Raw genomic sequence first — 16,893 nt, 5'->3', positions numbered from 1 at the left:
TCTGTTATAAGTACATTATATTTAATATAGCTGTTATAAGTAAAATACATTCCGTCTGTTATAAGTAAAATGCATTTACTATATTATAAGAATAGTCCATTTACTCTGTTATAAGTACAATATATTTACTATGTTATAAGTAAAATTCATTCTCTCTGTTATAAGTAAAATGTATTTACTCTATTACTGTATAAGTAAAATACATTCTCCCTGTGTTATAAAACAATACATTTTATCTGTTATAAGTAAAATTCATCTTCTATGTTATAAGTAAAATACACTTACTCTGTTATAAGTAAAATACATTTATTATGTTATAAGTAAAATACATTTACTCGGTAATAAATAAAAATCAGTTACTCTGTTATAAGTAAAATACATTTACTCTATTATAAGTTCAATACATTAAATCTATTTTAAAAAACAAAGATGTCCTACATACTTTAATGATAATTGTTTGGATCTTGAATGTACAATCCTGTAATAGTCGCAACCCTCACATATCTCGTCTTTGTGAAAACCAATTTTTGTAATTAACTTATTAAGTTCTTTTTAAATTAAACACGGTGTCAGCTAAAAGAGGAAACACATACGGAGAACTAATGTAGAAACCCCGACAGGTTTGGTCTGTGAATGTTATTCTGGCTGTGAATTGGAAACGGTTCAAAAATCGGAGTGGGTTTATTGACACTCGTGCTAGATAAGCAAAATACGGAATGCCGGATGGCGGATTCCGGAAAGTTTCCATGTGACGATATATGTTGTGTGTATGCGGTTGTGCATATCCGGATATGAATTGTCCCCGATGTGGGGATTGAGAATAAACAGTTGTAGCATAAAGTTGTTTATTTTTATCGTTAAACGGGTTTGTTACGTAACTCCTATTTTGCTTTATTAAACATATGTTTTGGAACACATTGGACGTGTTGTTTCTATTCATTTGGCCTTTGTTAACACGATCAAGCTCTAAATGAACGAAATGACCAAATATATCCGGATAGGGCTAAGAACGATCAATTTAAGCCTTGCTCAACAATAAAACTAAATCAATGAATTGGTGACTAGATTAATCAATGTTTTTAGAAAACGTTGTTTTAGTAGATTTTTGTCTAGTTTTACACATAAGGACGTCACTCTTGATATTTATGATAACCCATTTATGCTGTACGCTGCTTGTTACTATAGCAATATCTGTTGTGCGAAAAATAATAAGAGCTCGTTTTTTCAATAAGTGGTAAGGACTAGACAATTCTGTTCATTTTGTAGTATTTCAGATAAATTCTAGAGACTACAGAAAATGTTCACCATGTCTTATAATTTTAATTTAAATAAAATATGTCTGATACACTTACATTTAAAGATTGTTCGAATATTGTCAAGACTTTTTACATGTTTTTTGCACAACATTCACAAAACAAAACGATGGATCATGCGTTTTATGTAGCAGGCAAGGTCTTGGCACACGTAGACTTTTGAAAAGTTGCTAGGCCTAGCCTAACATCGTTTATAACTAACTGTTATGTCTGAGATATTAATATATATAAAACAAATTATTATTTGAAATCAAGTCATGACATTTAACTGCATTAATAACATCATTTGATTGTAAAGACTCTTGTTCGATGATCCTGACAAATCTACCATTCGATTTGAGTGGACAACTCGTACATATTTTACAACTTTGTCATTGGTCATTTGCCTGAATAAGGTGACAGAGTACATACCGTCCTTGTAATAGAATATCACATATACACACCTTTGTGTTGTGTTACAGGAATCTTGCCACAACCCATACTTACTAACCTGAAACAAATGTTTATAAACAACCCATCTTCTTATTGATGAAAAAAACTAATTCATGAATATTTGAAATATTTATTCAAGCTGCCTATGCTTACGTGGTTCAGACTCGACCGTGGGCTTTCTATCTGGAATAGATAATCAAATCTTGATATATAAAGTTTTAAGGTCAAATTTTTGATTTCCCACATCAGCTTAACATCATGTTAATGCAGTATATTTTAATTGATTTTCGAGGAAAACAATGAATTCAAACCATATCGACACGTTTTAAGTATTTCCATTGATAAAAATTGTAATTTAGAATGTTAATTTATGCATTGTTTAGTGATTCTTTTTTTTTTATTGCAAATCAATATACCATTTGGTGCTTGTCTGTCGTTAAGTTGATTTTAATTTCAACAACTGCACTTTGTTATTGCTGATAAATTCAGGCCAACTTAAAAAAAAGATATGTTCCTCTTTCGACCATTTTATTTCGGTGGGTATATAAATAAAATTAGTGATAAACTGACAAATTGTAATCTTAATGTGATTATAAATTTCCCATTACTACTCTGAAATATTTTGAAATTCGTAAAACATAGGGCTTTAAAAAATTACAGTAATAAGATTTCGTTGAATTGTTAATGTATTGTTAGCGAGGCAATATAAATGTAATCAACAAGGAAGAAGATCGGATTTGTTAGCACAGACAGTACAAACATTCCTGTACATTTAAATTTCCTATTATTAAAATGTTTCATTCACATCCCCTTCGGTTGCAACAGTAGTTAAGACAAAACCTTCGGATATCTTACCGTTTAGCACCTAGCATCACTGTTGAATCCTAAATGGACGAAACAGCTGATTGGTGCAGCGTAATTCATTGTTGATATACTCTATAACGAAATTTTAAAGGTGCTATCACATGTGTGAGTCTAACATTCGTCTGTAAAATGTATTGCTCACTAAAACATATTTATAAAATATCGAGTTATAAGTAATGCTCAAGGAAACACAAATATTTTACAAATTGTACACTGTTTAGATGTTTAATATAAACAAACGCAGTTTTATGATAATTACTGAAAGTGAAACATAATAGTTCTAATTTGTGACAGTTAGAACATTTAATGATGTAATATATGGCGGTATGCTACAAGGTTCAGTCTTTGCAATATTACTTTATCTATCAACAGAAAAAGGTAGAACCCCTTACCTTTTGTGTCCTTTGGACTTATCGGTATCTTTATTGTACTACTCACTTGATGAAACAGACAGATGATCGAAAATGAAATTGCAAAAAATCCAAACACTGGACAGACACATGGATTGTAACATTCCATCCCAAAAAAGAAGTGCTTTTATTACTTATACTAATTGATTAAACAAAAACCATTTCAATAATGTTAGCATTTCATTTAAAACAAATCTACAATTTTAATGATATTTCATGTTCAAATCGTGAAGGAAAACTATCATAAAGTTATAATCTAAACCTAAAATTTGTAGGAACATACCTTTGTATAATAACCTACAAATATTTCAGATACGTATACATTTACCTTTTAAGATGCATGGTTATTTACATTGTATTATAGATAGAAAAATGAGTATTTTAAACATTTTCATATTAAAGTTCACTATTTTGTACAAACATATACATACTTGTATATTACATAACATTCAAATGATAATTTCACAACTTCTAGGTATAAAGTTCGTTTCGTTGACATGGAAAAATACAGTCGGCAGATTTAAGAAAAAAACAAATTAATGATTAGTATCACCTACCCGATCAGGTGTCTTTCTCTGGGAACTCCGGTTTCCTCTCCCAGCCATCATCCAGGGCAACAAGAATGATTAATATAAGTCGCAATGACTTATTCATAATTGTTGTAAAATATATAGCGTTTATGTTCAACGATTATTATTATATCGAGAAAAGATATGGAACGGATATGACTGTGATGATAATACCTAGCAAATATAACAAGTATGTAATTGTTTAGGCCGAAATAGGTATAGGGGTATACAATTACCATGTAGGAAAATGTACCAAATGAAAAGTAAAATAAATTGTTAATTGTCTACTTCGTATACTATGATTTTGCACCGACTTATATATGTTAGCATTCACGCTAGAAGGAAAGTAATTATCTCCATAACTATATAAACAGTTCCTTGTCTATTGTAATTTTGATATATATTTGTTAATATGGGTGTATATTTGTTGATTTCCTTAATAACAACTCCTGTCTTCAATAAGAAAACGTATTTTGTTATTATTGCTAGGATACGGAGCCCGCCACACTCTAGCTGTACTCGCATTCTTTGGGTGTTTTAACAAAAACATAGCATGCAATTAGTTATTTGATTTATGTAGGGTGTAAGAAACTGGCCAGTTGTCATGCTGATTTCAGGACTTCAAAGTCAGCCATTGTTACGGTTATTCTCCCTTTCGGTTCTATGGATATTCACCAAAGGCTCAAACTAGCCTGCCGGTACATGTTTCATCAATATACAACCAGATATTACAAAAACGTATAAAACCAGATATTCCATAACCCGTATATAACCAGATATCCCGTAACCCGTATAGAACCAGATATCCCATAACCCGTGTATAACCAGACATCCCATAACCCATATGTAACCAGATACCCATAACCCGTACATAACAAGATACCTCATAATCCGTATATAACAAGATATTCCATAACTCGTATAGAACCAGATATCCCATAACCCGTATATAACCATATATCCCGTAACTCGTATATAACCATATATCCCATAACCCGTATATATAAGCAGATATGAGATAAACAGATTTCATTGTATTTCACGGCAAATGTTTACAGCAAGTATTGCAGTTTTTAAAACTCTCTCCTTGCAAATGTAATACAAAGGATAAAAGATAATACATGAAATAAATATGTGTTTGTACAATAGTATGGAAGTGAGGAAAACCTGTCATATAGAAGGTAGCAGAATCACATTTTTAATTTTTGTGGGATGATATATAAAAATATAAAGCTAGATATTTAAAGCCATTATGTAATTTTTCCAACTTACTGAAATATAATGACAAATTAAGATTTACAGAACACTTCGTCTATATTTGTGTAAAGCCTGAATGGAAAATTGAACAAAACCGTCAAATAATTGAACTATGGACCTCTAAATTGTAGACAGACGTTATTTGATAGAATGATATCTCTTTTAAAATCCTGTAGTCTGATCGGTTGAGACAAATTATTCATTTCACACTAACAGTCACTTTAACATTGAGTCAATGACAGGGTGCGTTCAAACGCCATAGCAACGAGTGACAGTGTGTAACATAGCAAAATAGTGACCGCGATAAATAGTGAAAATAATGGGCGTACGGTTCGTTTCAGCCGCCATCCGTTTGCATTACGAATCATTGCACATGTACAATTATGAAGGTACGAAGAAACATAATTTGTTACAAATTTAAAAACTTTGTTTATTATTGACTTTCGGTAAAATAAAATGAATACTACATTACATAAATAGTGACGATAGGGTGAAAGTGATACCCTCATGATGACATTAGGAACGTTCACACTCTGATGAATGTAGTATTTATATACAAGTTTAATGATGTATGTTCCAATCCACAAATATGGTCATTGGCCAAGTCCCCAATTAAGAGGTTTTTTAATGTAGCGCAAAAGGACTATTTTATCACTGACATATTCCCCACATTTCATCACACAGTGAAGTACTGGGATACTACTTGAATCGTTCTTCTAGCGATAGAAAAACAAATATCAAATTAAGCATCAATTTCCTTATGAATTGTACATGTACATGTATACGTTCGACGCTACGTCCCATTCTGTTTTCAATCTTGTTTTGTTTTGGTATAACAGGCTTCAGAATTTGATTGGGATGAGGCGACGCAGGGATTCATATTGAGCTCGTTTTTCTACGGGTATGTCGTCACTCAGATACCCGGCGGTTGGCTAGCAGGACGATTTGGCGGAAAACAACTTTTCGGACTGAGTGTCTTGATACCAGGGATTCTGACCATTATCACACCCCTGGTTACAAAACTAGGACCAGCTGCGCTCATAGTTACACGGGTTTTAGAGGGATTAGCTGGCGTAAGTATTACTTGAGAGAGGATAGGGTTAAGTGTCCTATCAACAGCTAAGGTGAATTGAGGACGTTTTGGTTAAGGTAAACAAAATATCACAGCGCAAGCTTTTGAGTACTGAATCAACTGAAACATGAAAACAACATAAATAGGTGGAGAAGGGGTACCGCTACCAAGAAAATGAAAAATCACGATCGGAAAGTCAATCGTACAGCTAAGTAACAAGCTGTCCCCGTTGAGCATTTTGTTCATAAATATTGATGAATGCAACTGAAGAATACATTGTATATAGTGTCCTTAATTCCAAGCCCTGGAGGATATATTACGATCGATGGTGCTCTATTTTTTTTTTGATATTCAAAGACAGCACATCGTCAATATATCTGAATGTGAAATTGAACCGCTTTGCTTGTTTTTTGTTACCATTCCTGATAAGCGTATCGGTAAATTCACCTTCATGTGAAAACAAAACCAAATCGGCAAAAAGATGGTCACAGTTTGTTCCCTAAGAAATACATAATCTGCTAGGAAACTTGACATCGAACTCACCAAAGATGTTGTCAATCATGAATTAATTCATTAACGAAATATCATTCTCGGTATATATCGTTTTGGTCCTTGTGTACTTTTCACAAAACTTGCTCCAAATGTGTACTTTTCACAAAACATGCTCCAAAAATAATTTACAACCTCCTATTTATATGAAGGCTCGCCTTTTCTTGCTTTCGTAACAAGAAAACGAATGCATTCCTTGTTTGGTATTAGGAAAGGTAGTGTAAATGGTCGAAAAATCTAAGGATTTGGTAGACGCAACAATTTTCAAAAGAGGATGATCAAGATTCATCGAAAAATCTTTTGATTTCTTCAACATTCTATTTATTTCACTTCTAAAGTGTCATAATACGACTCTAGTTATATAGTACTGAGAATGGTACAGGCAAATGAGAGGTTTAGCTTATTGCTTGGTAGAGCAATTAGAAGAGCCTACGATAAAACGCTATTCATATGGATTATTTTGGAAGTTTTGACATCCAATACAAACGAGGCAGGTCTGTATCTTTTCAATCAGTCTGGGCTTTTAATATTTCATACATTTTATGTTCTAGGCGGGCTGGCGTGCGTTTGGTATTTATTTTGGCAGTTTTTAGTACACAACACTCCCGTGCAGCATCCCACAATATGCAAAGCGGAGCGGGATTATATTCAAAGTACAACCGGAGCTATGACAGCAGTGAAGATGTCAAGTAAAGTACGACATCAAGGTTACTAACACTGTCAAAGACATTTTAGTATCAGCCTATATTGAAAAGAAGTTTAATACTTATGCTTCTATTTATTTATTTTTCTTAAAAAATAACTACATAAGAATCCCATTCAAATTCAGACTCGTAGTAATGGTTAAATGATGGAACAGCCTAATACCATGTGCATTTTCCTGTAACTATTAAATAAACTCAAATATAGACCGTGGGGAAAAAACATAGCGAAAAAAAATAAGGTCATACAAAATGTAAAATTTTATGTAACATATAAAAAAAAAATCAATCAAAAATATTAAAACAAATAGGTTAAAGTTACTACGTCACGGTTTAAAATGTATTAAAACTTGGACGTTAAACAGATAGGCCGACCTAAGAAGTGACCTTTTCACATGTAGCAGTACTGTACATATAAAACTACTCCTATCACAGACAATGGTATGATGAAAGGATTTAAATATGTTAATGGGACATTGTTATCAATAAAATGGTGTAGACTTTAATTGAAATTGCAGTTAAGTCGCCTCATCGTTTCGCACGAGAGGGAATGTATCCTTTTAGCGCGAATGGTAGTACCGCGGACTGTGTAGCCCAGGGTCGGATGTCCGATGCAAGGTTGAATACTATTCTATTTCATATTTCATTTATATTGCATTCTCATAAAAATCACTTATAATTTTTTGTTTATATCGTTTATTCCCAAGGTCTGCAATTCCCAAACAATAAATTTGAAGATCTGCCATGTTTGTGTATCTCGGGTAAGCCTTTTTGTCCTAGTACAGGAGGATACTTGTATGTCATTTAGCTCATTTGCTGTTTCGATAAAATTATATGTTTTTGTTATTCCGGTAGGATTACATTGTACCATGGCGAGCTATACTGACGTCATCAGCCGTGTGGGCAGTAGCCGTTCTTAACTTTACGACTTCATGGGGGTATTTTGTCACGCTGACGTCACTTCCTACATATATGAACAAAATACAAAAATACGATATCGCACAGGTAAGTTAAAACCTTTGATCACTAGGTGCAATACTAATGAATTATCATTATTGTTGACCTTCTACAAAGGTCCTTTAACCACCTTTTTAGATCTATAAGATAAATATAGGAAGTTGCTATCGGAAAAGTAGGATTGTTTTCATCAATGATATTAAATATCGTTCGTATTTTGTAAGTTACATAGGTAACTAATGTTTGTTAGTTGTGATCAATAATTAATCACAATGACCAACGTTCATGGTCATCCTGGTAAACCAGTGTCCATATCATAGAACTATGTCGACTAAATATACCAGATAATAAATATCATACTCCCAATATAGGACAGTAACATCAAAAACTCTTGGAACAGTATTTAAATATAATATACTATAAACATTATTTATTTTAAATAGATTTAAATGATAGTGCTTAAATCAAGTCAATGCTATATACAGCAAAAATGTATCAAAATGGTTTAAAAGCTAAACAAAATTATCTTTTATGCCGATACACCTGCTTTGTATCACACGTGTTGAATGAAGTTTAATTCTAATCTACACCGTTTCTCTCGGACATATTCTTCATATCTTACAATGTAAAACACCTGTTACAATGTAAGTATCACCTCTCGCAATTAAATATTACATATCTTTACCTTAACAGTAAAATCTGTAACAAAAATGGATACCTTCTAAATGACTTCACTCTTACTCAAAGTGAATATATTTACCTCCAGAAATTTGCAAAAAAAAATATCTAATGTAAATATCTTATCTCACAAACATAGAAAAACGATCTAAACATCAAAGTTATATCAAAAATCTTCTCTCGCTATCAAAGTGGATAGTGCTTTATTTTTGCAGTCAGATATATTTCAATTGTTTTTACCTTTCAAATATTTTTTTCTCTAAATGAAAGCGGAGATATGTTTACATCATATATATGGTTTTTTTAAATGTATTCATATTCCTTATAGTCATATTGGAAATCAAACGTATATCTGTAATCATTATACTCATATTTCAACACATCCAACGTAAAGTTGATAAAGTAAAGAAATAAACATTCTGACACTTTTTCTAATGACATCAATATTGTTTTCGTTATAATTAAATGGTACAGGATGGCCTATTGGTTGCACTTCCTGATCTCGTCAACCTAATATTAGGACTCATCACAAGCTGGATATCAGACTACCTACGTCAAAAAGGGTACCTGTCGACAGTAGCCGTCCGAAAACTCACAACTTTAATTGGTAAATTTTAATGTTTGATACATAGATTAAGCTATTTTGCATTGATCGGATTCTTACTTAGTAACTGTACAGTTCACGTTTTGGTCCATAGGGATTTTTTATTAATTCACTTGTAATTCGATAAAGAGGATACACATCTTTGATATTTTAGTTATGAAACTCGAATAATTAAAAGCAATCTTAAATAAGATTTCGAAATAAAAATAAATAAACATATGTATGAATAGAAAAAAAAAAAAAAACAAGATTTTTTCTTTGTGATGACGTAGCGCAAAATGTACACTCATACAATTAACAAATCATAATGCTAGTAGGTCATTTTCCAATTTCACATAGTCCTCATTTTGATAGCAGACTAAGGTTCTTTGTAATGAGTGTACCGTTTACTAAACATGACGTTTTAATGCCAAGTGAAATTGTTCTGGTTAGCCTGTATTCTTGAAACCATTCTCATGTTCAAGCCTAATTACTTTCGGTTATATACTTTTTTTTTTTAAATATCATTTTGTCAACGTTTCGGAAAAGAAATTGAGAGACACGACGCTAAATACTGTTTTCAGCATTTACAATTGACTTTCTGATCGTTGACATGATTAAGGTGAGTTACAAAAAAGCTGGCTTGAGCACATAATCCATGCTTGAGCATGAGAACGTTTTCATGAATAGGGGCCCTGAAATTAACTGAATGAATTAACTCTGACACAGAAGCTTAAACTTGACCGGGATGAGTGAACTTGGCAATGCTTTTTAAACTTTAATCCGAGTTTTAATTCGGACTGTAATGAGTCAGGTCTGATGGGAAAGGGTGAACTAGATCGGGGAGATGTAAACTCAGACCTGTATTATTGAAATACCCTGACAAAACAAGTAAGTTGACATTGCGATTGATAATTATGTTCCAGGACTGTCGGCGGCCGCCACAGTGCTTCCGTTCATCACTCTTGCCGGATGTAACAGCGTGGTAGTCGTGGTACTTATTGTGGCCGGGAACGGAATGCTGGGAGTTTCCGTGACAGGCCTTAGCTCAAACATATACGACATAGGCCATAACTATGCAGGTAATTTAGGATAGATATGTAGCACAGTTTACAAGATAATGCCGGTTTTTGTATATATCTTCAGGATCTTAGTTTTGTTAAAGAGACTTAAGAGATTGTTTTTCAAAAATATTGCCATTTTGTAGTTTGTATTGTGGTATTCGTATTATTTTTAAAAAATCACCTTACATATAATGGATTGGGATACAAATGTTTTGTTTCATATCACTTTGCTTTATCAATAAAGTTTCAAGCCAATGTATTGTACACATTTTCAATGTATATCTCTTTAACGATATCTTATAGTAATCATGGCTAAATATGTATTTCCCCACTTTAAGTTGTATCATATAACAGATCATCCAACTAGTCTATGTAATGATGATCCCAAAGTAGATTATATTTATCACATAACTGAACTATTTTACTGTGTCATACGGGCATGCCATAAATATGGAATTACAAACCTTTAATAAAACCTAAAGATGCTGCGGTTGGTCAAAACCTCGGAAACTTAATCCAACGCCTCTACAGGACTACCTTTGTTTTCTTACCACATGATTCCATTACTATTATTTTGTCATTATTAGTTTCGTTGCATGTAAAACTTTTCATTATTTAAAACAAATCTGGAACTACTTTGTACTGTGAGGAACGACAATACTATGCAGAGTAATTTGGTTTTGACTTTAAAAAAGTCAGCTGACACATAAATGTGTTTGAAGTTAATTTTTCAACTTATGAATGCTATGTGATAAACATACTCTCTAATGTGTGTACATGTCATATTGTATTCATTAAGCTGGCTCAATAAATTAATATATCTCGAGCCTTCAAATTATTGAACTCGTTTTATAAATTCAATATAACATGGCAACGTACTCGTACAACAATTATGAAACACGTTATATAAACTTATCTTAACCATCTTCTCTTGTTGGTTTGGATGTTAGCGCACATGCCTCGGTTACTCGAAGGTTGCTATGAGATAGCCAGTGGCTAGGAAAATGTTTAAGATATGAACACACAAACAATAAGAACATCTAATAGATTGGATGAAACAAGTAAGATTAGTGTGCTTTTTAACAGTATTTTCAACTTTTCAAAAACCGCTGATTCTAGGTAACCAACTTTGACCAAACAAGGCCTGAACTTCTTGGGTTTAAATGTGGAGGAAAACCATAGTACCAGGCCAAAACACCTATGTGGTTTGGCAGTTGACCCAATACCTTTTTACCTCTGATTTGGGAATCGAATACCGATTGTCTTGGTGAAAGGCGAGTGCGTTATCCACTGCGCCAACCGGCTGACCGTTTTTGACGATTACTTGTGACGGCTATCAACGTTCTTAGACAGTTGTTTTTCCATTAAAGAATATTCAAGGCTATTTGCAAATCTGTTCCTAAAAAACATATCTAACATATAATGCAATGGTTTTTTACAAGGAATATTTTCGGTAAGGCCCCTTTAAAACACCATACATTTTACTAGTTTGGTCATCCCGATTGTAATATTTGAAAGAAATGACTTACTTTGAAATTATTTGCAATATGATTTTAGATTCAATGTCATACAAATATTACAGTTATTGGAGTTCATTGTATTATTTCTATCAGATCATTGTTTCTGCGATACTGCTGTTTCGATGGGTTATTATATGTCAGATTTATCCAGATATTACAATTATGTTTTCTAATCTGCTCAAGATATTTCGTGCAATGTATTTACAAAGCAACAACAAATTCACTACACAAGTTCTAATTCAAGAGCTGAAATTACGTTCGTCCTTTCAATTAGAAGAACACAGAGGAAAACATCCCAATTCTGCAGGTTTTTTTTCCATTAGTCGAAATTTACAATCGCATTCTGTAGGTCAATCAAGTCTTCCCCCACAATCTCTAGAGCAATATACTGGAGGCGTGGTAGTCTAGTGGTAGGACGCCGGGCTCGTGACCGAAGGGTTGCGGCTCGAGTCATGTCACGTCACAGCACTGTGTTGAATCTTTGGACAAGATACTTCACTCCGCTTGTTCCAGCCTATGCAGCTATAAATGAGTACGTGGTTGGGCAGTGCTAGAATTGTTGAATGCTAGCGGTAAGCGCCGAAATGGCAGTTACGGCTGAATGCTCCCCAGGGAATTGAGAATGATATTCGCTGGTTGCAAAGGCCCTATAACCACGGATAATAATTTGTGAACCACTTTGAGACGACCTAAGACCTAGGTTGTGATAAAGCGGTATATAAGAACCTAGAATTATTATTATTTTTTCATGTACAGGAGATATATCAATAATTAAAGCTAAGCCTGCACCAAAACATGTAACAATATTAATCAATTACTTTGAAAATACTGCTATTTGGGGTTTTTTGAGATTATTGCGATGATTTGATAATTTATTGAAAAAATATATAAATTAAATAAAAATAAACCAATCAATGAAAATAGAACAAAAAATAAAAAAAAGTGTTGAAACAGGAAAAACTGCTGTTCTATATATTTAACTTAAAAATCATGGAAAGATATAAAATAATTTTACATATCCATAATTTATGTACGTCTACTATAATATATGCAAAAATGCATGTTTTATATTCACAGGTACACTTTCTGGAATCTCCAATTTCTTCGGGAATATGCCAGGGATAATAGCGCCTTACGCTGTTGGCCTTATCACAAATAATCAGGTTCGTTATGGAGATTATTCACGTTTATAACATTAGTTCACAATGTATGAGTCAAGTTTCATTTTTGACCTCAGACTCACTATAACACGTCATTAAAAGATATAACATAATTTCTGCGTCAAATTTTAAAAAAAGGATCTGGAACACAGATATTACGTTCAGGTAATCAAATATCAATAAATTGTCACATATTCCACTTGCCTTGATCTGTTGAAATTATTCTTATTGGTTGATACATTTCATATCACAAATATAACGACAGTAGTTCTTACTATCTTGGTAATTTGGGTCAATATACTTTATGTTTTAGCTAACATAAAGTATAAACATGATTTTGTTTTTCGAACCTACTATTGATGATTGTTTTTAATTACATATCTACAAATAGCCACTTGACGGGTTTCTTAAACATTGCACATTATTTGTGTTTCAAGTAAAACGTTGTTTTCAGGGTGTGTCGTGAGAACAATTTTCTCATCGCGTGCACGTGGATACAATCGAGAGGTCACCGCAGGTGGACTCGATACTTTAAGCACGTGATAGCGATAAAAAGCAATCGAGCATCAAGACCCTGAACACATTGTGCGATAAGCTGTTTATCATCTATATACTTCTACCTTATATATTTCTCCAAGGTCAGCTGAACACTGTATTTTCAAAATGACTTCTGACCTCCATGATCCTTAATCGCAAGGTCCTCGGTTGTGACAAATGTAAACAAATAGAAAATTTACGCGGAGGAATAACATAAACCTTAACACTATGTAGGACAATATTTCAGATACAATTGTACAGCCATTGGCTTCTCCACACGCACAGTTACGCTTAAAATGGTGTTGTCATCCTCACAATATTTTTTTGTAACTTTATTTTGATTGTTTAAAACGGACTCATTTATTATGTGGATCACTTTTGTGCGGATACTCTTTCGGGTTCAGGACGTCACCTGGCGCCTAAAGGCGGTTTTGTTTTGAGAAAATACCTTTCTAAATGGGAAAATCTATTATCCGAGATGTAAAGGTGAAAATATGTTAAATTAACGAAGTTAAAGCGACGGGCTAGACTATATTGTTTGTAAATTTTCTGATGCAATAACCTCTATCAGGATACATGTACAAACATTAAACAGTTACAAGAAGCACATACAAAACAGTTTATTACATTTTGCCAGTGAAAAATCACTTTTTGATATTGACCAATCATAACGGTATCTTCTATTCGCTGCATTCCGAATTCCGTTGAGTATCCCTTTCAAATTGGCGCGCAGCCTTGTTGTCAAGTGTGACGTCATTAGGATATGGCGCTAATTATTACGCTCCTGATTCCCGTCCTTTTATAATGCATTACATATTTCATGTTTTATGCTTTAAAAATGTAATAAATAGAAAATGTAATGGTGTTTTCAGTAATAACAAATATATTTCACTCGTGTGGCTAATATCTTGATAGTTTTCACTCGTGCTGCGCTGCGCACTCGTGTAAAATATCAAAATATTAGCCACAATCGTGAAATATATTTGTTATTACTGACACCACCATCAAATATCCTCTATATAGTTTTTTTATCCTTTAATACCAAAATATTAGTGTTTTATTATAATAATAATAATGCACATACACATTTTAAATAAATATTTTTGTTTTGCTGTTATTGACAGGAAACCATGGCGAGATGGGAGATAGTTTTCTACATATCCATGGCTCTGTATTTATTTGGACTTGTCACGTTTCTCATATTTGGCAAAGGATCAGAACAGCCTTGGAACAGGGTTCCCAAAGAAACGACACACTATACCGAAACTAAGGAGCAATAACTATAACTTAACTGTTGTAAATCTACATTAGGTCTGTACTGATTTTGTCAAGGAAACTTCCATTGCCACTTTAATTTACGAAGATAAGGATTAATTATCGCAGATAGGAGACAAAACGTCCAACCTGATGTGGTTTCGTCAATTGGACGTCTCGTCTCCTATCTGCGTGTAATTTATGTGTTGTTATGATTTTTGTTTTTGTTAATAAATGACGCTTGTAAGAACAAGTTTGTACATTATATTTGCCATTGTCAATGTATGCATATTACAAAGAACGTGATTTTTTCTTTCTTTATCATTTATTTCCTAGCAATGGAATCTGGCAGATTTGAGTCCCTTGTGTCAGCCTATGTACAATATGTATCTTTATATCGGAGGATGTTCGTTCGTCATTCAAATATACTGTTACATACTCATTCATTCAAATCAAAATCTTACATACCAATGACTATGTACCATTCATACTATATACAAAAAATGTAATAAGAAGATCATTCAATAAATGCTGTCACCACACAGCTTCCGTACGAACGTGCAATACAATAGAATAGCGCATTTACAGACTGCAGAAGCATTTAAAGAATGATGAACGTGCAAAAAAGTTTTTAGATAAAATATTGATAAAATATGTTAGTTGTGACTCAAGAAAGCTACCCGGTAAGAGACCTGTGTCTATTACTTGGAACCCCAGAGATGCATTAACAACAGATAATGGTTGTCGAAATATATATAAAAAAAACAGTGATTGACAAGAAGTAAAAAGGCGCAAATTTTTTTGTATGCCTTTTTTGTCAGCTCTAGGGGGCCTTTGGTTCAGATATCGTGCAAAACAGTAAACTATCAAATGTTTTACAGAGACAGAGAACTGAAATCTGTTCAAAGATTCTACATGTAAAAGTGTTCCATTAAAAGGTTGAATGGTATCCAGCTACTTCACAACAGTACTGTACCCCACAAAAGCAATATTTTACATGTGTATTTAAAGCAAGGTACGAAGGTACAGATTGACCACCCACCCTATTCACCAGATCTAAGTTTCTGTGACTTTTTCCCTGTTTCCTCTAAAAAAGACAATGATCTATGGGAAAAGATATGACCCTAGGAGTACTTTGGGTAGTGCAATATTCTAGTTTCTCGCTAGTATACCAAGGGGAGACTACTTCGTAGCGTTTATGTCATGGATAGCGCAGATGCGAAAGTGTGTCTCTGTTAAGGGGGGTACTCCGAAGGATTGTAACGGAAAGATCAATCTAAATACACCATACATGTGATTCCTGACATTAGTTACCTAATTTATTGAATGACCATCGAATATGTTCAATTACTTACGATTATCCTGTAAATACAGCTATCATGAAGAGTGTAACTTATTAATAATAATAATAATATACAACATTCGAATCTAGCTAGCATAAGCCACTCTAAAACGCTTGACAGTACATAGATATACAATTAATACGATTAGGATATATAATTCGAAGGAGCTGTCTTATCAGGCGCTAACTACCAGTCATGTGCCACCTGGCTAATATCTCCCTGTGTGTGTATGTCTGCGTGTGTGCTGGAGATGTATTGTTTTCTGTTTGTAGTCGGACAGTGCTTCCAACGGCATCTTTTATAGTGCCACCTTACTTGAATGCTACATCACAGATACCGCAAAATTCACCCCAGACCATTTTATACTCCACCTGGGTTGTTGGAGTTGTTTCGGCAGGAGAAAAACACTTTCTCTAATATTCCATTCGGAGGTGAAAAGGTATTGGGTTGTTGGAGTTGTGTATTTAATATTTAGCATTACATTCATATATCCTTTATAAGTAATACTGTTAATGTCTCTATTTCAGCAGTATTCTAATTTTAACAAAATTGTGGTTGCACCGATTGACGTTTCTACATATATTTTCCTATTGCATATATTGTGAAGGGGCCTACTTGTTAAAGAAACTG

At 33.3% G+C, this 16,893-nt stretch overlaps 1 protein-coding gene across 1 annotated transcript; it reads left to right on the top strand.

Annotated features, from left to right (window-relative positions):
- The first annotated feature begins 9,267 nt into the window (after nucleotides 1-9,267).
- Nucleotides 9,268-15,020, top strand: LOC110454500 (sialin-like). Its single transcript, XM_021504017.1, has 4 exons — nucleotides 9,268-9,409; nucleotides 10,312-10,467; nucleotides 13,047-13,132; nucleotides 14,791-15,020. Exons 1-4 carry the CDS (start codon nucleotides 9,268-9,270, stop codon nucleotides 14,944-14,946), a joined length of 540 nt encoding a protein of 179 aa, XP_021359692.1. The 3' UTR covers nucleotides 14,947-15,020.
- Nucleotides 15,021-16,893: the final 1,873 nt, after the last annotated feature.

The sequence above is a fragment of the Mizuhopecten yessoensis genome, unplaced genomic scaffold (assembly GCF_002113885.1).
Source record: "Mizuhopecten yessoensis strain PY_sf001 unplaced genomic scaffold, ASM211388v2 scaffold7903, whole genome shotgun sequence".
Classification (NCBI taxonomy): domain Eukaryota; kingdom Metazoa; phylum Mollusca; class Bivalvia; order Pectinida; family Pectinidae; genus Mizuhopecten; species Mizuhopecten yessoensis.
Note: the sequence above shows the minus strand (reverse complement) of the source record. Positions and strands in the feature narration are given on the sequence as shown.

Coding starts and splice junctions, on each gene's coding strand:
- LOC110454500 (XM_021504017.1), top strand. CDS start 9,268: ATGGTACAGGATGGCCTATTGGTTGCACTTCCTGATCTCGTCAACCTA. Junction 10,468..13,046: donor CATAGGCCATAACTATGCAG/GTAATTTAGGAT, acceptor TTATATTCACAG/GTACACTTTCTGGAATCTCC. Junction 13,133..14,790: donor GCCTTATCACAAATAATCAG/GTTCGTTATGGA, acceptor TGTTATTGACAG/GAAACCATGGCGAGATGGGA.